Source organism: Nyctereutes procyonoides, unplaced genomic scaffold, assembly GCF_905146905.1.
Source record: "Nyctereutes procyonoides isolate TBG_1078 unplaced genomic scaffold, NYPRO_anot_genome, whole genome shotgun sequence".
Classification (NCBI taxonomy): Eukaryota; Metazoa; Chordata; class Mammalia; order Carnivora; family Canidae; genus Nyctereutes; species Nyctereutes procyonoides.
The window spans coordinates 1,981,647-2,008,086 of record NW_026575125.1 but is presented as its reverse complement, the minus strand read 5'-3'; the positions used below and the strand labels follow the sequence as shown (position 1 = coordinate 2,008,086).

Below are 26,440 nucleotides of genomic sequence, written 5' to 3'. Positions count from 1 at the left end.
CGCCCCCGCACCTTGGGGGCTCCGCTGCGCGCACGCTCACCCCCCTCCCCAGCCCCCGACACCCTCCCCAACGCCCGTCGGCCCTGGAGTCTCCTGGGGTGCAACTGCCCTGCGCCCCCAGCCCTGTCTGTGCTCTCTGTGCGCCCCAGACGCGCTCCAACTTCCAGGGGGAGGGGGGGCCACCTCGTACTGGGGACCCGCCCTGGGGGCCCCTAGAGGCACCTGCCCTGCTCCTCCTGCCCACACTCCCGGACACTGCAGACCTCACCCCGCGCTTGGCGAGGCAGGTGTCCCGGGGCGTCCCCCGGGGGGCGCACGGACGGGGGGGTGGGCAGCGTTCCCCATACAGGACCCATCTCCCAACACCCTGCGGGCTGCTCCTCCCGGGCGTCTGAAAGTTGGCATTTTTAAAAAAAATCACACACTGCTTTCCTTTTGTCCTCCGCTTTCGAAGCTGCTCACGCTGGGACGTCTGCGATCCTAGTGTCCGCTCCCCCCTCCCCCCGCCCCCTGCCTGCACCGTCCACCCTGAATCCCCCCAAAGCCGCACCCCAGGTGGGCGCTCAGTTCCGAATGTGGGCACAACCTGCTGTGGCTTCTCAGTAGCTCTTTGTTGCCAATCCGGTTCGGGACAGACGGGATTTTGGGGCCAGAAACACACATGGGGAAGGGGACCCGCTGCACAGCCCGGAGGGGCAGGGCAGGACAGGGCAGGGCTGTCCCTGGGGAGTGGGGGGCTTCCCGGTCCCCCGGCCCCCTCTTTTGCAAAGGAGGAAGCTGGGCAGGGCAGCAGGAAGCCGGGCTCAGGGTCACGGCCTAGGGTTTACTCAGACCCCAGGCGCAGCCAGGCGGCCCGGTAACCAACCCCCAGTGCACAGGGACACTTCTCTTTTTCAGGGGGGTGAGCCTGCAGGGGGGCAGCTGGCTGGGGGCGGGTCTGCAGGAGACCTCACTGGGGAAGACGAGGGGCGGGGGCACCTCTGTGCCTCTGTGGGCTTCTCTGTTTGTTTCCCCGTCACCCTCCTCCTCCTGCTGTGTCCGTGTCTCTGTGTCTCTGTGTCTGTCTGCCTAGCACCCCCCCACCACCAACACGGGGCTCCCTGAAAAGCTGGCTGCGCTCCGCGCTCCGCAGGACGGCAGGGTGGGACACAAACCCAGCCTGAGCGGTGTCCCCAGGACGAGGTGGAAACACCAGCAGCGAACAATGGAAAGTTGGTGCAGGACCCGCCGTCCCTTGGCACGCAGCACCGCCGATTGTATTTGTCTTGGGCACACACACGGGCGTATCGTCGGGTGTATTGTCGTAGGTGCCGGGGCGGAGGGGGGGGGGCAGGTGGCCGGAGGGGTGGGGGCAGGCGGGTGGGAGGCGCCACCACCTATTCTGGTTCTGCAGTCACGTGGGGCCCCCGTGGGCGCTGCCCCGGGGGGCACGGGCAGGCCAGCCAGTCAGTCATGTTGCCCTTAAAAATAGAATGTCGCCGCCCCTGGGAGCCCAGAGGGGCCCGCGGGGGAGGGCGAGTCCTTCCTTCCACGTGTCATTCCTCTCCCTTGATGAAGAGGATGCTGCTTGTGCAAGGAGAACTTCCTGTGGGCTTCCAGGGTGTGAAGGGAGGGCCGGAGCGCGCAGGTTCACCTGCTCGGACCTGCAGGGTGCAGGTCTGTGTGTGAGAGAGGGACAGAGAGCCAGGTGCGTGTGCGTGCACGTGTGTGTGTGCACGGCTCTGCCGCTCTGACGAGATTTTCTTTTTTTAATATTTTATTTATTTATTCATGAGAGACACAGAGAGAGAGAGAGACAGAGACACAGGCAGAGGGAGAAGCAGGCTCCATGCAGGGAGCCCGATGCGGGGCTCGATCCCGGGACCCCAGGTTGTTCACCCACAGAGCCACCCAGGCGGCCCTCTGGTGACCTTTCCCGCTGCATTTTATCCCAGCCTTTTCTTCAATACTGATCCAAGTTTACCACAAGCAGTTAGCCCAGGAGACTAATCTGCCTCCGGAGCCGTCCCTGCCCCGTGTCGGACCCACGGGGTCAGGAGTTCTATATATAGCGATATATAGGGACCCTTGCTCCTGGGGGTCCGGACGCTTTTTTCCTGAAGGATCTGAGGCAGCAGGACAGGGCCGGCTCCGAGACCACGCTGCTCACACGTGCGCATTTCCATTTCACCCGTGTGCGTGCGCTTGCGACACTTGTCCATTCGTCACCCATGCGTGCGCTCCTGTGCCTTTCACCCCACACTTCTGCCTGGACACTGGGCAGGACTGCCGAGTCCCGCTGGTGCCCGCCCCGAGGCCGATGTGCTTGTGCAGGTGGAACGCAGCAGGTGCACACGCAGGCTCGGGCCTGCTGACCTGGCTGCACGGTGCCCGGTGACTCCACGGGGCCCGGGAGGCCCAGGTCCTAGGCGGGGAGCGGGGTCGGGTGGTCTTGGTGGCTCCCCTGTGCCAGGGCGTCCGTGGGTGGGGAAGGAATCCCGGCCGGCCTGGCTGCGACGACAGGTGAAGGCCCCTCTCAGAGCAGGGAAGCGACTTCGGGGCGCGTGTTGGTTAAGGATCATTTCCTGGCTCGGGAACCGTGGGCTGGGAGCCGCAGGAGCTGGTTCGCAACCCGCTTCTCTGCGTTTCGGGTTCCTGGGGCGGCGCTTGGGTCCATCTGCTGATGACCGACAAGACGCTGTTAAAGGTCCTAATAATATGTTCTGAAATCATTATGGGTGCGCAGGGGATCCCGGAATCCAGGCCTCGCGTGCCTCCGTGGTGACCTGCTCCGTGGCGCAGGCGGGAACCAGGACGTCCCCGTCTGCGCAGTCGTCCTCCTGACGCTGCACAGGCCACGTCCATTGCTCCCCGATTTGGGCCACCCCGTGCTTCGAGCTTGTGCGTGTGCGCCTGGGCGCCCTGCTGTGCAGCGTTACCGTGTGCATTTGTTTGGCGGCGGACGCCCCCTCATCGAGGACAGAACGACGTCCCTCCGCTCAGGCTAGTGGCCTGTGCTTGACACCTGTCAGGTATCGACCGTCGTGCGTCACGCACTCGTATTTCCTCAGGATCGAGGAGCCCTTCCTTAACCAATAACTGGTCATCTAGACGGTTCCTTCTGAAATACTTAGTATTTGCAGTTCCTGCCGTACCTACGGGATTTTCTGCTGAGGTCCTCATCCCCCCAAATCGGCCCGATTTCACTCCTTCTGACCCGGGCTCTTATTTATCCTCAAATATCCAGCTCCAGAAGGAGTGGAATCGGACTCACTGTCCTCGGGCTGTGCCCATAATGAGCGGCCCTCTGCGCCGTGTAGACATAAGCAATGGAAGCCAGCGGTTCCTTCCCAATGCACAGAAACTTGAGATCACCCTTCGATCCGGTCCGCCCTTCACGGGCTCGGAACCTGCAAACGCACGGGGAGCCACTGCGTGTCCGTTCGGCGGCGTTCCAGGAGCTTCAGAAATCAGATGGAATTTGGGGGAACAAAAACGTATTCCCGAGTGCAGACGTCCTGCACGTTGTTCATTTTTTAGAAAATTCATGTCCAAGGAAGCAAACGGCTTTTCAGTGAGGGCCTCCAGCCGCGGGTCGCTCCTTCAGAAAGTCGTGCGGCCACCGCCTCCATCGACTTCCAAAACGTCCTCGTCATGGCCCAGAGGAGGCCCCGTCCCCACGAGCGGTCACCCCGCATCCCCCATCCGCAGCCCCCGGTGACCCGGAATGTGCTTCGTGTCTTCACGGAGTTACCGGTTCTGTGTGCTGCATCCCCACGAGGGCTGCTTCCTTCTCTCTGGCCATCTCCAAGGGCGTGAGGGTCCAATGGGAAGGGAAAAATGAGGAGACGCAGAGCCCACATTTCCTTGCTCAAGGGGTTGGAGAAAAAAGGGGATGGGGAAGCCAGATGGGGCCAAAGCAGGAATAAAAAATAGGCAACACGCAGGAGCCTGTGATGAGCCAACACATGCACACGACCGCCAGTGTCCTGGGGGTAGAGTCCCTCCCACCCCAATTCGTGTCCTCCCTCTCAGAACTGCAGATGGGACCCGATTTGGAAATAGACTCTTTGGAGAGGCAATTAGTTAAGGATTGAGGTCAAGTCCGTTGCACAGGATGAGCTTCAACCCAAGGACAGGGGTGAGGATGGAGGCAGAGGCGGGAGGGATGCGGACACCAGTTCAGGGACGCCTGCAGCTGCAGACGCCGGAAGAGGCAGGAGGGACCCTCCCTGGAGCCTCTGGAGGGAGCGAGTCTCTGCCTCAACCTACGTGCGGTGGGACCAGCCCACCTGCATCTCGGACATCTGGTCTCCAGAAGCGGGAGGGCATCGTTTGAAGCCCCCACGGGGTGGCAGCCCTACTGCCCTACGCAGCTGGGGTTAACCCAGGAGAGCCAAGGGTTCATGGGCATCCATGGCCTCCCGCTCCAGGAAGGCCACCTCCGGAGCTGGATGGGACACAGCCCCAACTTGCTCTTCTGCTGCCTCTGCTTCTGCTCCCTCGCACCCATCCGCTTCCTGCACAGGGAGCAGCCGGGCGAGGCCTGCACCCCGGGTCTGCGTCACCTTGTCACTCTCTTTGGCAAATCCAGGATGGACCAAGGGGCGCCATGTTGAATCAGGCTTGACGTTGGGCCTGCTGTGGCTCGTACACCCGGACGGGGTGGCTCGTACACAACAGAGTTTCACAGCTCTGGGGTCCAGGGTGTGGGGTCAGGATGTGGGGTCAGGACGCCAGCAGGGATGGGTTCTGATGAGCGCTCTCCGTGGTTGGTAGGGGGCCACCGTCCTGCTGTGTGCTCCTGAGGCGGGCAGGGACGTAGGACACGCCGGGGGTCACACGGGGACCCATTTCATCGCAGGGCACCCCTTTCTCATGACCTCATCCTACGGACGTCCCAGAAACCCGCGTGCAAATGTCCATCCCGTTATATCGGGAGCAGATTTTTCATCATATGAAACCCGGGGGGTGTGGGTGTAGACATCCAGTCCGTGGGCGTGTGTGGGTGTGACGTCCCGCTCCGGGACTCCTCCTTTGTCCCCGAGTCTGCCCAGGGCCACCCGCCTTGTCCTCCCTTGGGTCACCCACGCGGGTGAGGACAGTGCGCCGTGAGGGTGCTCCCCAGTCTGCGTCCTGGGGCAGTTCCTCCACGGCTGGGGACAACCTGGGAGGCCACTTTTGTCCTTGGAGGAAACGGGCAGGGGCGACGTGTGCCACAGACGGGTCCTGCGTGCCAGCAGCGTTGGTGGCTGGGTGCGCCGACGACGCTTCTAACCACCGTGTTCTCTCGGAGAGACTAATGTGTTACCAATTCTCTGAAAACCACCTTTGCTCTGGGAGTGACACCGTGGGGCTGGTTCCCTTTGTATTTCCCCCGAGGTTCTTCAAGCGACCACGGTGTCACAACCCTCCACGCCATTTGAAGACTCGCCTTTTTGGTTCTTTTTTTCCTCTTTTAACCCTCTGAGCCTCGATGTGTGGTGTTCATTCTTCCTTTCTGAACGTCTTTATTTGACAGGGAGAGAGCGCAAGAGGGAGCACAAGCAGGGGGAGCGACGGGCAGAGGGAGCGGGAGAGCCCGCATGGGGCTCGATTGCAGACCCTGGGGTCACGACCTGAGCCAGAGGCGGACGCCTAATGCACGGAGCCACCCGGGTGCCAGGCACAGTAGAGGCGTGTCCCTGATTTTGCAAGGATGCCCACCCACGGGGGAGCTGGCCGCGCTGTCAGGCGTCTGCTGCCATCCGTCTCTGCGCCGTGTGCACCCTGTGGGCGGCCCGGCCCTCCGCTGCTGCCTTGTGTCCTCCTCCTCCCCCACGGTGCTCCCGCCTCTTGCCCTGGAATGAGGCGCCCCATGGGGGGCAGACACGTCTGTGGGGCTGTTCTGCAGCTGCACGTCTTTGGGCAGGTGTCCTGCCTTCCCCCAGGAGCGCGGGGCCCCGGGGACGTCGTGTGTATGTGTGTCATGCCTCCATCTGTTCTTTCCTCTCCTGTACGCAGGCTGCTTGGCGTGTCTCCATTTGCCCCCCGGAAAGCCATTAAGTCGCCCACGTTGGGAGACCCTTGGGCCCCGGGCAGTCGGTCGGCAGTTGTCCCCGCTCACGCTGCCCATCGCTGAGCAGCCACTGCCCGCCAGGTTGCTCTCTGGGCGCGGGACGCTCTAGGGTACTAGGCTTTGCTTCTCCAGTTGACGTCCCCTTATGGGACGGTGGGTACCGCGTGCGACATGTCCAGTTGCTGGTTGGTTCGAAGGCCGTCAGAAGTCTGGGGGAGAATGGAGCAGCCTGGTGGGGGTCGGAGCAGAGGGCAGGTAGGGGCACGCTGATAGGGCCCGAGGTTGATGAGGAGAGGGCGAGCCGTGGAGATACCCTGGGCACAGTGGCTGGTTCTCAACCCTGGGCAGCCTCAGCATCCCCTAGAGGGCTGGTGGGAACACGCATGGCCAACCCCCACCCTGGAGACGTTCCGACTCTCCTACCTGGAGAGGGTGGTGGTGCGGAGACTCTGGATGCCTCATAAGGTTCCGGTGCTGCTGCTGCTGCTGCTGCTGCTCTGGAACGTGAGCCACACGGCAGCCTCGGAGCCCACTGGACATGTTCTAGAAGCTCTGGGAAGGTCGCCGTGGCTGGCGTGGGGCGGAGCAAGCGGAGAAACGAAGGCGCAAGAGCTGCCCTGCAGGGCCTGTTGTGTGTCCCCGGCTGGGAGCAAGCGTACGGAGGACAGATGGCACGTTCCCTGGTGCCTCTTCTTGCGAGGACACTTGTAAGTGGTCTGTTAGATGAGGGCGCCTCCCCCATGACCTCATTTCACCTTTATTACCTCCTGAGAGGTTCACGTCCTTACACAGTCACTGGGATGTAGGCCTTCAAGGCATGAGTGTTGAGGGGACACGCACACACGTTGGGTCTATAACAGAGACTTAGGCAACAGTCATGGGCGACCCCAAGGTTTGCGGGTTGCATCAACAGGAAGCTGACTCTACCATTGGGCGGCACAAGGAAGGCTCTGGATGGGGTCATGTTTGGGAGAGAAGATCACACGGTCACCGTCACCTTTATCAATGCCTCGCCCTCTCACTTGCCCACACTTGACCTCCTCTACCATCTTGATCATCTTAAGCATCATCGTCATCACGGTCACCGTCATCATTATCACCATCGTCACCGTGATGACCATGACCACCATCACCACCATCGCCAACCCCATCATCATCGTCGTCATCACCACCTTTGTCATGGCCTTCTGTTCAGCACCTGCCCATGTCTTACCACTTTCTACCCGTCTTTATCACCAGCACCAGCATCATCATCATGGCCGTCATGACCACCATGGCCATTGTCACGAATCCCACCATCATGATCCTCATCACCACCTTCATCACTACTCCCTGTTCAACATCCTTCCGGTTCCTCCCATCTTGCTCACCAACCCCAGCATCACCACCACCACCACCACCACCACCAGCCCCTTCATCAGCACCTTCCCTTCAACACCCCCACCCACATCCTACCGCTTATCTACTATCTTTGGCATTCTTTCCACCGTCACCATCACTTCTGACACCCGTGACACTTTTTCATTGAAACTCACGTAATATAAAATCATTTATTTGATTTTTTTAAAAAATATTTTTATTTATTCATGAGACACAGAGAGAGAGAGGCAGAGACACAGGCAGAGGGAGAAGCAGGCTCCCCTGCGGGGACCCCGATGTGGGACTCCATCCCAGGATCCCAAAGTCATGGCTTGAGCTGAAGGCAGAAGCTCAACCGCTGAGCCACCCAGGCGCCCCCGTAAAATTTGTTTTACGGTGAACAGTTCAGGGGCATTTAGCACATCCACCATATGCGAGCATCCCTTGTATCCAACACTTGCATCAGCTCCCAAAGTGTGCCCTGTACCCGTTAAGCAATCACCCGCTGCTCCCCTTTCCCTTTGCCCTTGGCAACCTCCCATCTATTCTCTGTCTCTATGGATTTGCCCCTTCTGGACATTTCCTATAAGTGAGATCCTACTTATCCCACAGGGCCTTTTTCTCAACTGGTTTCTTCGTCCGGGATGATGTTTTGAGTTGCATCCGTAGAGTATGTATGTGTCAGGACTTCATTCTTTTTTATGACCAGTATTTCATGGAATGGATGAGACTACACTGGGTGTAGCCTGTTCTGTGGGTTTGCTCGGAGAAACAAAGTACCAGAGATGGGGCGGCTTCAACAGTTGACGTTTATTGTCTCCCACTCCTGGAGGCTGCAAGTTCAAGATCCAGGCGTGGCCAGGGCTGGTTCCTCCTGACGCCTCTCTGCCTGGTGTGGAGACACCATCTTCTCCCTGTGTCCTCCCACGGTCTTCCCTCTGTGCGTGACTGTGTCTTAATCTCCTCTCCGTGTGAGGACACCGGTCCTGTGGGATCAGGCCACACCCCAGTGACCTCGTTTTACCTTCACCACTTTACCTTAAGGAATCCATCTCCAGATACAGTCTGGAGGTGCTGGAGATCGGGACGTCAACGTTATTTTCTGTGAGGGAGGGACGCAGTTCAGCCCATTACACCTGTGAGACTGAATGCATGGATGCTACCTCCGTGCCCTGGGAGCAGCCAAGACCCAGTAGTGCCAAGACCCAGTAGGGTCACCCCAGGTGTGTTTGGCTGACCAGCTTGGAGGGTCGAAAGCAGGATCCTTTTATGTCCAAGGACAGAAGACTATGGTACTAGTGTAAAGACCACCTCTGCTCATCCTGGCAACACCTCCACCTGCCTTCCTCCTGTGCATCACCACCCACCAACCACCCCTTCTTTCTCTCCGCTCATTTGTAACCGTCACCTACAGGTGTCAGGACTCGCATTTAAGTGGTGCCCAGTAGAGTGCAGCTGCTCTCAAGGTTCTTCGTTCACTCAAGTAGCACCTTTCACCAAACTGTACGTGGGAGGGGGGTATTCTTTATCCCTCGAAAAGGCATAGCCCCCGCACATGGGAGCCATGCTGGGTGCAGCTCCTGGTTCTGGGATGCCGCATGTGTTGGCTGCTTTCCTGGTGCACCACGTGGATGCTCCACCAAGAAGGGCGACCCTCCATCCCACCCGCTGTGATGTCTGTATGACGTGGTGTATGTGCATCCTGGTCCCTCTGTGTCTTGGGAAGTCACCTCCAGTGACCATTCTGGGTGGTGGGACAGCCCCACCAACTCTCTAATGCTATTTGATTTTTTAAAGAATATTTTTTTAAGATTTTACTTACTTATTCATGAGAGATAGAGAGAGAGGGGCAGAGACACAGGCAGAGGGAGAAGCAGGCTCCATGCAGGGAGCCCGATGTGGGACTCGATCCCGGGTCTCCAGGATCCCGCGCTGGGCTGAAGGCGGCTCTAAAACCGCTGAGCCACCCGGGCTGCCCCAGAATATTTTCATTGTACTGATATACCACGTAGTATTCACCGTTGTAACCAATTGAGTGGCATTAAGTGACTCATACTGTTGTGCGACCATCATCACCGCCCACTTCTAACACTTTCCTGTGACCCCAAACCGAAACCCAACACCCATTTAGAAGTCACTAAAAAAGGCAAGTGTCCTCTGATCTTTTTTCTGTCCCTATGTCTCACCTCTGTTTCATGACCCGCCTGTTTTATCCTTCCAGGGGGACGGGGCTCGGAGCATTTAAGAACCAACGTGGTGCATGGGGTTGGGGCTCAGGTTCCTGGCTTGAGTGATTGGGACAGAAGCCCTGCTCTGGTCTCCGAGTTCACTAAATGAGGCATAGTTCCAAGGTGCGTGTGGTCCTGGCTCCACAACCCTGCATTTCCTCACACAGTCCTTGAGGAGGAGTCAGCAAAAGGCTGAGACCCCCCACCCCAGTGCTGGAGGTGGTCCTTCACCGGGATGTGCTTCTCCATAGCGCTTGGCAGGTGTGTGTTGTGTTTTATTCTGGCCTTTGGGGAGAGTGGCGAGCTTCAGCCTTGAGCATTTGTGTCTGCTGTCCTTTGTGCATCAACCAGGAAGTAAGCACGTCTCGCCACAGCCGGCATCGCCCTTATCGTCCTCACCATCACCATCACCATCACCATCACCATCACCATCATGGCCATCAGTTCCCAGGCATATTGCAGGCTCATCATTTCAGGGACGGGTGGTGGTGTTATTTGCTTAGATTTGGAGTTTATTCCGTTTCGTAGACCTGAACTTTACTGGGTGTGCTTGTCTTGAGGCTGCTGAGCATCTTCCCCTCCCACCCCCGTCCTGCACCTGTGCTAGCTCCTGAGTTAGGGAATCAGGGTGCAGGGCAGGGTCCCCGAGGGAGCCCACTGCGAGGTCACCTTTCCTTGTTCTCCTGCTATGATCTCTCTCATGGACTTTCTCCCCATCTTGGTCTCCTACGGCTGCTCTAACACATCACCCCTCACTTAGTGGCTTAAAACAACACGCATTTTTAAAGCCCCACAACTCTGCAGGTTAGGAGCATGAAGGTGGATGTTGATGGGTTAATAAGAAGGGTTAGGAGGGCTGCGTTCCCTTTTGGAGGCTCCGAGGGAGAGTCTTTCCTTGAATCTTCTAGATGCTGCCGGCCCTCTATGACTTAGGATGCCTTCACCCATCTTCTAGGACAGCAGTTGGGTCAGATCCTTCTCATGAGGCCATGTCTCTGGTTCTTTCTCCCCTTAACACTTGGAAGGACCCATGTACATCACCAAGGATCATCTCCTTATTTCAGGTCAACTACTTAGCATCTGTAATTAGCACCTGGAAACTCAGTTTCCCCTTTGCCATGGGCATTAACGTCCTCACGTGGTCCGGGGATTGGGATGTTGACGCCTTTGAGGAGAAGGCGTCCGTTATTCTGTCGATGGCACCTGCTCTCTGTCATGTGCTGTGCATGCCTCGCTTTAGAAGTGGCATTAAGACGGGGGTGGGATGGGGTGGGGTCGGGTGGGTGACGGGCTGCGCTCCAGCTTGCGTGCCCCGTGTCCTTCTCCAGCTGCGTTGACTTCCGTCAACGGACAAGGCATTAGCAGTAAAAAGCTCTTCCGTCTGGAGGACGGATGCTAGCTCTGATTAGCCATGGGCATGGCTGAAAGTTGGGTGTGAGTGTGTGTGTGCATGAGAGAGACCGACACAGACAGAGAGATGTGGGAGACAAGGGATTAAGGGAGTGAAATGACCTGCTCACACCTGCGCCCTCCCCTGCCGGGCTGGAACCCTGTATGAGGACTCGTCGCCACGTCTCTGCGACCCGTTCGCTGTGCTGGGCGAGCAGATCCAGGTCTCCTGTTGCAAGGAGCCCCCGGGATGGGATTGCTCACAGCTGGGGTGACACAGCCTTACCTTCCGGAAGAAGCCTTGCGTCCGGCCCCGGATGCACAGCCAGACAGGCGGCCGTGACCCTCCGTCGGGGTTGCCACATGGCATCCCGGAAGCAGAGCTCGTATCCACCTGGAGGAGCGAGATAAGGAACACAGACACAGGACTGTTTGCAAGGAGTCTTGAGCTTGTAGATTAACTCGATAACAGGCACGTTTTTTGTGTAGTGAACTTGGCAGCTCTTGTTTCCGAGATAGCGTGTGCAAGAATAATAAAACTGACATAAGGAAACCTTCGAATCAGGTAATTCTGGGAGCTCCTCATGGGGAGGAACCTCCGATTGTATACCGGGCGGGCTGGACCGGATTTGCTTCACCACCGGGGCACTCTCATAGGAGTCCAGTTGGCATTTGCAATACCTTCGAGTAGGAGAAGATGTGGTGCGTTCCAGGGGCCAGATTCCTTCCTCCTGTGGCTCAGCTGCTCCTGCTCCCCACGTGCCCTGAGGAGGCTGAGCGCAGATTCACAGTGTGTGACCCGCCCCCAGCCCTTTGCATCCTCCGTGTCCCCATGAGGGAGTTTCCTATAGACCATCTCTGGGCAATCCTTCAGGCCCCTTAGTTCAGCTCGGGCCTCCAGGGACCTTCCCGACATCTCTTTGCACTTCCCCAACCCTCTGATTGCAGACAGTCTGCCAAGGCTAGACCCTGGGCATCCCGGACTCGGCTTCACTGGGCAGTTTCACATTTGACAGCAACACCAACCTTGGTTACAGTGTCTTCTGTGGTGGCTTCGATTAGCCCCCCTTGCCCCCTTGGAAATCCATACTGGTTTCCCCAGCAGGTAACGGAAGAAGGAAACCGTCCCACAGCCTCCCTGCTGACGTGCACTGGGTCCCACCACCAGGTGATCGCACCCCCTCTGCCTCCTGGTCTTGGGCAGGTGTCACGAGCAGGCATTATGGTCATGGTCTTGAGGTGGTCGGTTTGATGAAGCAGCTCATCAAAGAGGTTCGCAAGGCAACCCCCAGAGAGGTCTTTTAAAGTGGTTGACAATTAATTTGGTGGATGATTTCATCTCGTTGGATCATTATGTTGGGAGCCACTCCACAGAACAAAGGGCTGCGCAGATGTGGGGCTGGGTGTGGCCGGGCAAGAGCTCGGGCTCCGGAGAAAGAAGCTCTTTGTAATGCCTGGGCACCCCCACCACCCCCGGGAGCTGAATGTGGGGAGGGCCACCAGGAGCGGGCCTGGGCCTGTGCCCGGAGCGTGCACGCGGGTGGCCGTGTGTGCTCACGTTGTGGGCGTGTCGTGGGGCCGCCCCTTACGAGGATACTGAGCCAGCTGAATGCTTGGGGATGAATCCAGAGGAGATCATTCTGCAGAGATCGGAAAATCCAGCACGGGCGTTAAGAAGGCCAACTGTCTTGAATACCCTCTTCTTGGGCGATGAATTCCGTTACCATCACACCTTAAGATAAAAAAGATAAAAAGATAAGAGCCCATAGAGAAATAAAACCAGTGGGCAGCCCAGGTGGCTCAGCGGTTTAGCGCTGCCTGCAGCCCAGGGTATGATCCTGGAGACCCGGGATCGAGTCCCACATCGGGCTCCCTGCATGGAGCCTGCTTCTCCCTCTGCCTGTGTCTCTGCCTCTCTCTTTGCGTCTCTCATGAATAAATAAAATCTTAAAAAAAAAAAGACTTAAAAAATAAATAAAACCAGTAATGACGGCCTATTCCCTGGATACTCAGGTATAATGGTCATCAGCTGATGCTACTTACGAAGGCTTCTCTTTGTTCCATCCCGAAACACTTCAGTATTTTATTTCGATGACAGATTTGGGAGCATCCGTGGCGTTGATCCTGTCAAACAACCAGTGTCTGATTTGTTTGATTTTTTTTTTCTTTCCCTTCTGTCCATTTTCCGTTTTCCATTTCATTGATTTCTGTTTTCAGTTTTGCTCTTTGTTCTGCTTGCCTGTCTGGTATTTCTTTCCCCGACTTTTCCTTCTACAGTCTTTTGTTGAGTTTTCAGCTTCCTTGGTGGCTCTGATTTTTACATGTGTTCTGTTTGGGTTTCTGCTACTTGCTCCTCTGTAGGTATACTATGTTCTTCACTGTTTTTTTTCTTAATTGTCTTATTTTGAGCACGATTCCGGGCTGCCGCGTTGAGTGTGGCCTAGAGCTGGGGAAGAAACAATACTGGAACCTGGAGAAAACTGGGAAATGACCATCCTTTCCTGCATTCAGACCACCTACGGGCCAGCCCAGTGGTGCCCTGCCTCATGTTGGGAGTTCAGAATCTGCTCCGTTGTAAGCTTGTGGCCTGTTGAGTCTTGTAAGTTGTGGTGCTGTCTTGTGGGCTTCACACTTCATCTGTCCCAGCTGGTGCTCATGCAGCTCCAGCTCCCCTCTCCTCTGCGCCATCTCCACCTCGATTGCTTCTTCCTTGCCCAACGAGGCCCAGAAGTGAGTGTGAAGAACACAAGGCAGCAGGCACCTGCTCCAGAAGTGCGTCGCCCTGAATGCGCTGCCTTTCGGGACCACTGCTCTGGGTTCCAGGAGGCTTGTCTTCCTTCAAAAGGAAAAGTTGAGTCATGCTGCAATGCAGATTGAGTGCAGTCTAGGCATTGACTAGAGACTAGCACTCAGAGCTTGGGATGCTCTCAGCATAGCATCAGTGGGAAAGTTTGCAGGTGGCTGTGCGCTCTGCATTTTTTTTTTTTAAAGATTTTATGTATTTATTCATGAGAGACACAGAGACAGGCAGAGACATAGGCAGAGGGAGAAGCAGGCTCCCTGCAGGGATGTAGGACCGTGGGATCATGCCCTGGGCCAAAGGCAGATGTTCAACCCCTGAGCCACCCAAGCATCCTTGTGGTCTGGATTCTTCCCCTCCTGTATCATCAGGTGAGGGTTCCCGACCTTCGGGAAGCTGCAAACCTACTTCTTTATTCTGTAGCGTGCTTCCCTTTTTGCCTTCACGGGCCCACGAGATATGTGCACCCAGTAGTGAATGAAGCATACACAGGTGTGCACACACCCATATAGAATGAAAGGACTTTTTTTGAGGGGTGGGGAAGGTTGGTGATTGGGTGGCAGCCCTTCTGGCGCTTGAAAACGCTATGATTCTTGAGGTTTTGGCACATATTTTAAGACCTGAGCCTGACCGGACCGCCACATTGTGTGACAGGAAAGCAACCTCCCATTCGAAAGCTTTGGTGCCCAGTGTTCTTGATGAGTGAGCAGAACAGCTCGTCCCCTGATCTGCTCCCAAAGCTGGTTTGTAGATTGTTTCTCTGGAATGTCTTTGTTCTAGAAACAGCCTCACACACCACGGCTGGGATTCCAGACGCCTTAATCCGTAGCATAGAAAAGACTCGTGACCTGTAACGAGCATCACGCGGCCATAGAAAAATGTAAAGCAGGCTTTTTATAAAATTAGCAGTTCGGCCAAGGGATCACTCAGTGGTGCAGAAAGCAGCGGTGTTGACCTTCTTTTTTTCCGGCGTTGAACTTCACTTTGCACGCGGTGGGCGGGTAGTGGTTCTTTCAAACGGGTCTGGCTTGTCATGGAGCGGCTGCCATCGGGCTGGTGCGAAGATGTGGCTGAGGTAGACAACAGGCTGGGTGGCTCCAGCAGGGGATGTAGTACATGGACCCTCTCCTCGTCTTCTCAGTTGATGTTGGGATGCCACGTGTTTGTCACGTGTCTGGCTCACCTCCATCGTGTGAAGATGAGTGATTGATTCTTACCCTCATCGAGGGACATGGGGGATAATCTCACATTTCTCCTTGGGGTCCCCAGACCCCTTCCCTCCCAGAGCCTCTTGGGGGAAGATGCAAGAGCACCATAGTCATTTGGGAAGGAGGCTTGTGTGATGGGAACTGGATGTCCCTGGGGATGGGGACTTGGTTGGGGGGAAGCTCATGTTGTCCAGTGATGGGGACTTGGTTGGGGGGAAGTTCATGTTGTCCAGTGGTGCCTTCAGTCCTGGAGGAAACGTGGTGGTAACCCTTAGGAACCCCAGACGGAAGCGGTAACCCTTAAGAGCCCCAAATGGAAGCCTTTCTACCAAATACAGGCACTTCATGTTTGCAAAACGGTGCCACGTGCAAAATACTCCATTAACGCCTCTTGGAAGAGCCTACTGGTTGCAAGATGGGTTCCCAGAGTGAGATCATCACCGAGACCAAAGCAGCTTTCCTCCTGGGACCCGGGGACCTACAGGGTTCCCGGAGAATCTTCTGGGGAATCCGTGGGGTCATGCCTAGGTTCATGGTACCATGAAATAGAATTTGTCATCTTCTCTCTCTCCCCCTTGCCTGGGCGTGTGGTGCTTTCCGGAGGCTCCCTTAGCCGTGACCGTATGACCCCTGACCATCAGTGGGGTGAACTTGCTCACTCTCGTGTTTTAGACCTTTCTGTTTTCCTTGCTAATACGGTTACTATCTCTCCAGAGAGCGACGCCCACAAGCAAACAGACACTGGTTACCCTCCTCCATCTGTTTCTGAAGGTCTGGCCCAAGAAGTCTTGAGATCAGGGAGTTTGAAATCTGCTCTCCTAAACCAGAGACCCGGTCTCGGAGGATCTCGATTGAGCACCCACAGCGACGGGTTGTGATGAGGCCTGTGCCCCCAGCGAGTCTGCGGAGAATGAAATGCCTCACTGTGCCCCAAGCACGCAGCTTGGGTGTTTGTTTTTCATCTTACTCCACCCAAGCGAAGTGGTCGCTTTGTTCAGAATTGAGTCCTACTTATTGCATTGCTCCCTTGCAAGTGTGGTTGCCCCCACCGCTACGTGGGTCTGGGTTCACTGTGCCAAGGCACGATTTAGGCTGCTCGGAAAGCGGTCATTAGCACGTCCCTTGTGCAGGGAACTGCAGGGCTGATTTGGGGGATGTAGTTTCCATTTCCAAGAAGCTTGGTCTACAAATAACTCTAAGAAAAGGTCAGGGTGTTCAGGACTGTAATCAAGGTGCCGAGGAGGAACTGGGGATCCGAGCGCAGATGTTCAGTGCCGAGTTTGGGTAAACAGAAGTGGGGAGGGAGCACGCAGCTCCTGGGGGCCCAGCCTGGAGCCGTCCTGAGGCTCTCGCTGTGAGAGCCCCTGGCCCCACTCACACACGGAAACCCTCTGAGCCACCCTCTCTGCTCTCCGCCTCCTTCTTACACGGGAAGAGGCCACACACCCGATGGTTATCAGCGGGTTACACTGTGCGAGGCGTCAAGAGAAGTCAAGACGTGTGATCCCAGGAAAAGCCGATAGCTCAGCCCCACCCCCACCCCCGAAAGTGACTAATGCAAAAAGAGGAACACGGGAAACACTTAAAAAGAAAAAAAAAAAGTCTTAGTTTGAGTTCTGTTTTCAGAGAAGTTTGAGAAGCTGCTGTTCCCATCCACAAAAATAGGATGTGACAGTGAAAGAGAAACAGGTTTCGAGAAGATAGCTGAAAATTTGAATCGTTAAAGAACAAAGTTCCCCCAAATCAAAGGGTGATCTTGTTCATGATTGAGACTTGACTTATCGCTGTGGAGCTGTTGGCTTCCAGGTGCACAGCTCAGGTCTAGACCTTTCCCTTGAGTGAGCATTGGAAAGCGTGTCTCCAAAGCAATGCCTGTTGGGAGTGGAGGGGGGCCCATGTCTCCCCGTTTCATGTCTCCCTGAAACCTAGGAAGCCCATTGTCATCCAAGGACAACTGCCATTGGATTTAGGGCCACCCTCATGCACGATGACCTTGTCTTGAGATCTTTGCCTTGGTTACAAAGACCCTGTTTCTAAATAATTCCATGTTCTCAGGACTAGGGGTCACGACGTGGGGACACAGTTCAACCCACTCCACCCTCCATCCTCAACACGTCCACAGGGTGCCACGTGGAAGTGTTGGACCTTCTTTTCCCCAAACAACACAACTCTGCAGACCCCTCGCACACCTGCCAGGGTTTCTGGCCTGTGTTGGTGTCCTCGCTGTCTGCGTAGATGCCTACACGTGCCCCCACCCTGCGGTCTTGCCCACCCTCCCTCTCCTGGCTCCCTCTCTGCTCATCCTCTTGGCTGTGCATCTCCCTGTCAGCCCTGCTTGTCACCCCTTGGCTCTGGCGTCTGTCTTGGTTTGTGTCAGGGCATCCACTCTACCCTGGCCGTTCCTCCCACCGGCTTCTCCTAGGACAGGGACATCCTTGAAACAAAACAAAAGCCTGCAGAACCCAGAGCCACACAGGTACTTCCCAGTGCCATCGTCTGATTTCCTGCTGCCCTCGGCAGGAAGAGCTCACTTCAAGGCTTCGCAATCCCTTCCTTCTCTTGCTGTCCTCTCTAGTGTTTTCTTCCATTCTCCAAAATCCGGGTTCTCTGGGTGGCTCTGGCCTTCTTTCCAGTCGCCCTCCAGAATAGCCTTCCGACTGCCCCAATTTCTAGTTTCTGTTTGAAACCTGACTTCTTCTAAAGGACATGTCTTCTTCTGACCCTTACACCAAGGCAAGTTCCATTCTTTCCATTCTTTTCTTCTCACCGAGTCATCAAACCTGAATAAGCTCATTAAACCCAAATGAGCTCACCAACGTCATTATAGCTATTATAATTAGTGGTTGCTGTCTACCTTTCTGGTCCGATGGTGACTAAACCCCGTGAACGCAGGAACCAGCTGTATGTCGTTCATTGCGGCTTTGGAGTCGTGGAGAGCACCTGACACAAGGTAAAATACTGAGCGCGGGGGAGACAGGATGCCGAACCTCATTGTATTGACGTGGTCTTCATTCAGAGACTGAGGTCGTATTCATCCCCCCCCCCCCCCGACTACCTAAATCCTTTGTGGTCAGATATGGAGTTTTCTAGATATTTCTAACTTGGCAGTTGTCACTTGATACAAGAATGGAGTGTGAGCTGAATTGGTGGAACTTTAAAGCTGTCCAATATGGTAGCCGTTGGCCACGTGGAATAGGGGAATAGTATTGTCTCACTAGCCCGTCTCAGGAGCTGCATTTTATAGCCTCAGTAACCCTCCCTTCCCCCTGCGCCATGAATGTGAGCCTACTCCATCGGATAGAGGATGTGAAAGGTTCCTGCCGCACAGAAAGTTCTACTGGGCAGTGCGTGCTCCATGTGGTCATGGTTCTTCTTTTTTTTATTTTTTAAAAGATTTTATTCATGTATTAATGAGAGATACATAGAGGCAGAGACACAGGCAGAGGGAGAAGCAGGCTCCCTGTGGGGAGCCCGATGTGGGACTCGATCCCCAGACCCGGGATCACGCCCTGGGTTGGAGGCAGATGCTCAACCGTTGAGCCACCCAGGCATCCCGATGGTGGTGATTCTTAACGGGGGCTGATTCTGGACACTTGGCAATGTCTGGGCATTACTGATTGTCACAACTAGATGTGGGGTCCGTGATGAGGGCATCTGGTGGATGCACATGAGGGATGCTGCTCAGCACCCACCGGTAGGTGCCCAGGATGCCCCATCAGATCCACCCTAGATGCCAGCTGTGCCAGAGTGGAGGACACTCTGCCTTAGTGGGAGACATTCTCTCCCATCTGCGTGTCCATCCATCCATCCATCCATCCATCCATCCATCCATCATCTATCCTCAATCATCAATCAGTCATCAATCATCTGTATATCTATCATCTATCAATCAGCTGGTGGTGGTTTTCAACCAATGGTGTTTCTGCTCCTCCATGGACATCCGACCACGTCAGGGGATATTTTCGGTCACGACAATGGGGTGTGGGGTTGCCAAACCTGGCGTGTGGTGGGTGGAGACCAGGGACGCTGCTCAACGCCCTGCAGTGCACAGGACGCTCTGCCCCAGAGAGTCCTCCAGCCTCACGTGTCAGCAGTGCAGAGGTTGAGAAACCCTCATCTAAAGGGCAGTTCATTTTGGGGGCGTTTTGGGGGTTACTGTGACACATTCCATCTCTCCCTGGATGCAGTTTTTAGAGCTGTGTTGGTATCCTGGCTGGCTTTTATTGGAAACGTGTGAAGACCAACCTTTGTTCTCGATGAAGACTCACCCGAGGGACGTTCAGAGCTACAGATACTTATGCTTATAGAAACACCAACTCCGAGCCAGGAATTCCAGGCATTTCCCTTGTGGGACATTTGCTAGTGCTGGGGGCGGGTGGGAACTTCCTGTGTTTCTTTTCCCTTCGTGGTTATCGTTTCTGTATCTTTGATGGGGGAGAGGATAATTCAGTCAAAAATTTGCAAACAGGAGAGCGGTGTTTCCAAAACGTCTGTTCCATTTTTATCTTTTAAAATAGCATAATGTGAAATCGAATATTGCCTGACTCAGCACAATTTTGAGGGAGTTACTTGTTTAAAACAAAACAAAACAAAACAAAAAAAACAAAGAGCTGTCTAGACCAGCAGACTCCCAAAACAACCCTCCCTCCCCAGCCAGGGCTGAGTGGAACTGGGTCCAGTCTTTTCAGCTGATCTTTGAAGTAAATATTCCAGGTTAAAAAAAGAATCTTCACGAGATTATGCAAAGCACACTTTTTGTCGGTAACGCTTGCTTATTGAGATGTAGTTCACGGGCCATATGATTCCAAGGGTCCAGTTCCGTGTTTTATGTTAAATCGCGGAATTAGCACACAATTTTTTAAGGCTTTTTTCCCCATAAAAGAGAAATCTGACTATACTTGAGTCCAACAATAACGTTAAAACTCGGCTATTAATGGAGAATTGAATGCTTTAGACTTTTATTATTTCATACGTTGTGGCTTATCATCTTTGCTGATATTACCAGGAGGGGGACATGCCAGAGAGAACAAGTGAGTTTTTTTTTTTTTTTTTACAAGTGAGTTTTACAATGATAAATTCATGCATTGTGATGCAGTGATTACAGTCGACTCTTGCACAACACGGGTTTGAACTCCACGGGGTCACTTATACACGGTCTTCGTTATTATTATTTTTCACGAAAAATGCAGTACGGCACCGTAAATGTGTTTTCTCTACGATTTTATTCGTCACAGTTTCTTTCCTGTAGCTTAGTTTATGGTAAGAATATAGTAAGTGATACATAGAACATATAAACCATGTGTGAACCCATCGTTATAACTAAGGATTCGGGTCAACAGTAGGCTTCTTAGTAGATACGTTTTGGGGGCGTGAAAAGTTACACGCAGATTTTCGACAGCATGGGGCGTCGGCACCCCTAACCCTCTCAAGGGTCAGCTGTATTTTGCAATGATTATTTAATGCATCCATTTCGCTTAACCCATCCATTTCATACAAACTCTGCTATTATGGAGATGAAACATTTCCATAGTTCACACACTAAAAAAATCGTGAAAATCATACTGTGAACTGCATCTCTTTTGTCCCGCATCTGTCCTCTCCCGTGACCCCGCAGGACCCATTGTAGCATCCTGGATCTTTCTGGAGACGTCCTTTTCAACAGCAACTATGACGATGAAGAGAGGACAGATGTTTTAATGACCAGCAGAGTGCATCCTGTTGGCCTCCTTAGGAATCGCCTGTTTTTCATTTGCTTTAAAAGCTTTTTGAGTTAATTTCTCCCATCCAGACAGTTTGGGAGATAGAAAGTCTATGCACTAGCTGGGTGGAGGAGAGAAGTGATCCCTGAGGGCTTTCCACCGGGGGTTCCAGGCAAAGGTGGGTGCTTGGCAACACCTGGCACGTGTGGCGTATGCTGGTGGGAAGGGACCCCCCTTGCCCCAGATTTCTCAGGGTGTCCGGGTTACTCACCCGAGTCCAAGAGCCTCTTGTTATGAGTCCGCTGAATTCCTTCAGACCACCTTACCCAGAGCACCTGGTGAGTTAGGAGTGTATCATTTTCCTCCAAGTCCTTGTCATGCACAATTGCTGCATCTGTGTCCATGGACACGGACGTCTGATCCTCAGCAGTCTTGGATCTGAAGCATAGTCCAGACCCCGTCGTAGGGGGTCACCCAAGAAGGTCTGTGCTCAGTATGCCTCAATACAGACCGCCCGTGTCACCCTGTGTGCCTTACTATGCCACGCCGTGTGGAAGGATGAGGAAGGAATGTGTTCCCTGGAAACCCAGGGTGGAGCATGGTGGCCGACCCACCAATGGGTCAGGCGTGGGGGCTCCGCTCACTCTTGGGGGTGCCTCCTTAGAAGTGTGCTTTCCCACACCTGCCCTGTGCATGAAGAAGACATGCACTACCATGTGTGTGCGCCTCTCCCCACATCGCTGCAGGCCCGCTAGGAAGCTCTGCTCCTGGAGGTTTACCACCCACCACTGGCCTGTTGGCTGTTCTCTCCCGTGCATTTCGGGGGGACGAGTCCTCCTGCACGGAGCATGTGATACTCCCTCCCCTGGCACATGCCTGCCCTGTTTCCGTCGCATCTGGGATACCCGTGCAAGAGCACACTAAGCATCCTAATTCAGGAGACACCCCAGGTTAGGAAGAGGAGCAGGACGGGGTTGATGGCAAACAACATGGGTCTTTGACTCAGACATGGCTGTGTCGTCCTTGCGTGTCAGGAGCAATTCTCACTTCCCCTCCCACCAGTGGCAGCTGGTATTTTGTAAGAGCTGTTGTTTGGATGTTGTTATTCCGGACGTGCATGCAGTGCTGGGCGCAGGCCATTCCAGGATGGGGTGGACACGGGCTCCATCTTCCTTCCACTGGTTTATTTTTGCACACGGGATGCTCCCGGGTCAAAATTGTGACCTTCGTCAGACGACAGGTGAGATGAGGTGGCGTCCAGACCCCGGAGGATTGGTGGAGGCTAGAGTGCATGTCAGGCCTCTCCGTGGCTCCGTGTGGTTAAGCGTCTAAGGGCCGTGCCCACCCAGAGTGCGCGTCCTCTGCGCCGACTGGGCTCTCTGCCCCTGCTCCGATGGCCGTTAACGTGATGGAAACATGAACCCTTCTCTCGGGGAAGCAACAGACCCTGAGTCCCAGGATACTTTTCCCAGGCGTGCCGTAACGCTCGGGAGTAGTTTTGCTGTCCCAATGTGGCTGTTAGGACACAAAGTCGGAAATGACGGGTTATTGCCAGATGCGTTTTGATGAAGTTTTATTTTCTGTTTGGGAAATAGGCTTAACAAGTAAGTTAGTATCTCTGTGTCTGTCTGTAAGTTAACATCTTTCTACACATCCGTCCACCTATCTATCTCTCGCCTATCTCATTTATCTCATCTGTTATCTGTCAATGTATGTATCAGTCATCTAAGATCTATTTACCTATATACCAGTTAGCTTGTCTTTCTGTCCATTCATCCACCCCATCCGTCCATCGTGTGTCTCATCTATCACATCTATATCAACCATCTGTATGTTAATCATCTGCCTATCCTCTATATGTTTGTCTATGTGTCTGTCTCTATCTATCTATCCATCCATCCATCCATCCATCAGCTATTATCTTTCTTTCCATTCATTCATCTATTATCTATCTCATTTATCATATCCATCTATCCATCCATCTGTCCAGCCATCGTCATCCATCCATCTCTCCATCTGTCCATCCGTCTATGCATCCATCTCTCCATCTATGCATCCATCCATCTATCCAACCATCTCTCCATCTATCTATTCATTTATCTGTCCATCTCTCCGTCCATCTGTCTACCCACCTATCCATCATCCACTTTTCCATCTATCCATCCATCTATTCATTATCTGTCCATCTCTCCATCCATCCGTCTACCCACCTATCCATCAACCACCTCTCCATCTATCCATCCATCTATTCATTTACCTGTCCATCTGTCCATCCATCTATGCATCTATCCATCTATCTATCCAACCATCTGTCATCCATCCATCCATCCATCCATCATCTATCTGTGGACCTGAGTAGCTATCATCTGACTGTGCATCTGTCATTAACTCATTTTTTTTTTTAAGATTTTATTTATTTATTCATGAGAGACAGAGAGAGAGAGAGGCAGAGACAAAGGGGGAGGGAGAAGCAGGCTCCATGCAGGGAGCCCGATGTGGGACTCGATTCCGGGACTCCAGGATCACGCCCTGGGCTGAAGGCAAGAGCTCAACTACTGAGTCATCAGGGATCCCCTGTCATTAACTCCTTTTGTGACTCTTCTTGCCCTGGGATCAAGGAACACAGTTTTTGTATGACCCACTCAGAGTCCATTCCCTGGCACAGAATAAAGCCCTATTCTCATATCCAGATTAAACAAATAAATGAAGTGGGATTTTATATTTTGGGTGTGCCTTTGGGGAGGAGGTGGAAGTCCTGAATACAGACGCATTCAAATCAAATGCAGCATCCCTGCCTGTCTTTGTCTATGTTTACTTTTTAACCTTTATATTTTTTTAAGCACTGCGCCCAGCATGGAACCCAATGTAGGGCTTGCACTCATGACCCTGAGATCAAGACCTGAGGTGAAATCAAGAGTCAGACGTTAAACAGACTCAACCACCCAGGCGCCACATCTCTGTTTTGTTTAAATAGAAATGCCTTCGGCTCCTTATTTGTTTATATGTGAATACTTTTATATAATTGCAGCTGGAGGTGGCTCACTCTTATCTGTGTGGGTTGGCCTGCCAGGGGTTCTTTAGTTCCTCTTGGGATCTATTATTGCCTTTTCCTTATTCCTCTTTGTTCTCCTCCACAACATTTAAAAGGGGAGGTCGTGGATGAGGTATTTAAAATGCTGTGCTAGATTTCAATGCACCCTTTGTCCTGTGGTGTGTTGTGGTTCGTGTATGTCTGTTTGTAGTTGTCCGTGTAGAGCGGAAAGCATCGTGGGGCGCCCGTCTGTGGGGAAACTGCATGAAGGGAGGCTGGCGAGAGGCACAGTTCTGTGTCTCTGGGAGTGTGCAGTGTGACCAGGGGACGGAATTTCATTTCGTTCTAGTTTCTTCATTTTTGCACTTAGCTGCACTCTTGTCAGGCTCAGGGACACTGGTGAGGATGGACTTGTCATGGCATTTGCTTAAAAACTTAACAGGAAGGGGCAGCCCGGGTGACTCAGCGGTTGAGCATCTCCCTTGAGCTCAGGGGATGATCCCATGGTCCCGGAATCAAGTCCCACATCGGGCTCCCTGCATGGAGCCCACTTCCCCTCTGCCTGTGTCTCTGCCTCACTCTCTCTCTATGTCTCTCTTGAATAATAAATAAATAAAATCTTCAAAAAAAAAAAAAAACTTTACAGGGACAGTGGTAAGGACATCATGAGGAGTCTTTTTATAGGAAACTACAGGAAATACCTCTTTTTGCTGCTGTCAAAAAAACAGTGAATTTATTAAACTAAATTTAGCAGTAGACTGACTGTGCCGTAAAAAAAAAAAAAAAAAAAAAAAAAAAAAAAAAAAAACCAACTAAAATAAAAGTTAACAAAAATTAAAGTAACCTAGAGGAAACTATCCAGGAGGAAAAGAGTCTTGGCAACTGGTTTGGGATCCCGTCTCTCCTATTTTCTTTTTTCCTTTATTTTTTAATGATGGCAAACGGAAGGTAGGCTCAGGTAAGAGAAAGGGAGGCAGGTGACCTGCTCCAATCACCTTTCACAGTCACTGGACCTCCAAGTCATCAGACGGAACAGATGCCTTTGGAGCCAGAGACCTTCTTACAGATGCCGTTAGCAAAATAGCTGTGGTCAAATCCTACATTGGTGGACTTAGGCGATACACTTTTTCATCTACTTCTCTCTCTCTTTTTTTAATATTTAAGAAATTTATTTTCAGAGAGAGTGTGCATGATTAAGGGGAGGGGCAGAGGGGGAGAGAGAGAGAATCCCAAGCAGACTGCGGACTGTGCACTAAGCACAGAGCCTGATGTGGGGCATGACTTCACCGTCCTGAGATCGTGATCTGAGCCAAAACCATGAGTTGGATACTCAACAACTGCGCCACCCATGCTCCCTGTAATACCGCTTCTTGAAGATGGTAACATAGGATAGTCCACTAGGGTGTAAGATAGAGATGATTTTTCTAAAATTTTTACATGAGCTAGTGTGACTGTTAATAATTTAGGAGTCAGAAGGTGTAAAATAGACAGGAGGGTCCCCATGTGCCCTCCCCCCAGGGATCATACCTTCCATAATCAAAGGAGATCCATGAAACCAGGAACTGGCTTCTCTGTGATCCTGTAAACAGCTGTGTGGACCTTATTCGGATCACGGTGGAGGTACTTTATATAGTGTGTTTTACAAATATATGGAGGTGCTTTAAATGCTCTCTATGGCATTCCCTGTGACATCTGACGTACTTAGGGCCCAAGGTGCTTATGCCACGGGGAACACGGGACTGAGGGGCCACCCTGGGATTTAATCTTGTCCTCACTCCTGCTTCTCCATCTCCGTGGGTTTCTCTAACTTTGCCCACATTTACCAAAGGACGTCCATTGGTGTAGACCAGAGACGTTCTGCTGCTACTTCCATTATGTGGACTTGGTCATTGGCTTATCCATGAATTCATCCACCTGCACATTTAACCAACTAACGCGTGCCCAGGGATTAATCACAAACGGATGTAAAAGATACTTGATCTGCAGAACTTGTTGCCGCAAGTTACCGTTCAGTTTCAACATTATTAAAAAAAAAAGAAAAGAAAAGAAAAATGGCGGTCTCCGATACTTCGGAAGTTGGTGTGTTGACTGGAGCGTTTTTGTCGCGGCTGCACTTACAGTAGCCTTTTCCCCGTGGTTCTCTAAGGAGGAGAGCTTTGTGCACCCTGGGCCTTTCTGGTTCTAGGTGGTCTTTCCAATGCCACGCGTCCTCTTTTGTGACCTAATTTGCCAGGTGGACTTCCAATCCGTGATATTACACATGGGGAGCAGAGAATCTATTTAATGGAGTCTACTTAAGAAAATCTATCTCAGCCTAATTTGGGGGAGTGGCGGTTAATGTCCTGGAGATATAGTTTACACACAACAGGATGCATCCGTTCTAGGGGTTCGCGTTGATGCCTTATTCACAAACGCATAGCATTACGTAACCACCACCACACAGAACATTTGTGAGGCAGACTTTGATTTTACACTGATGGAAAATTCATTCGTCACCTTGACTGAGATGCTGTGTGGTGTGCTTTGTATGTGTCATTTTATTTAAACCCTGTGGGGGTCAAGATTTTTTTTTTTTTTTGTTTATTATTTTTTTTTAAAGATTTTTCTTCATTTATTCATGAGAGACTCAGAGAGACATAGAGAGAGAGGCAGAGACACAGGCAGAGGGAGAAGCAGGCTCCATGCAGGG

At 53.1% G+C, this 26,440-nt stretch overlaps 2 protein-coding genes across 2 annotated transcripts in view; both read left to right on the top strand.

Annotated features, from left to right (window-relative positions):
* Positions 1-26,440, top strand: part of PRKX (protein kinase cAMP-dependent X-linked catalytic subunit) — a 73,583-nt gene that overhangs the window by 447 nt on the left and 46,696 nt on the right. The gene's annotated exons all lie outside the window — the stretch shown is intronic.
* Positions 1,427-10,874, top strand: LOC129517690 (uncharacterized). The gene is made up of 3 exons (XM_055337649.1): positions 1,427-3,011; positions 3,520-6,744; positions 7,102-10,874. The coding sequence occupies exons 2-3, from the start codon at positions 6,323-6,325 to the stop codon at positions 7,574-7,576; spliced, it is 897 nt and encodes a 298-aa protein (XP_055193624.1). The 5' UTR covers positions 1,427-3,011; positions 3,520-6,322; the 3' UTR covers positions 7,577-10,874.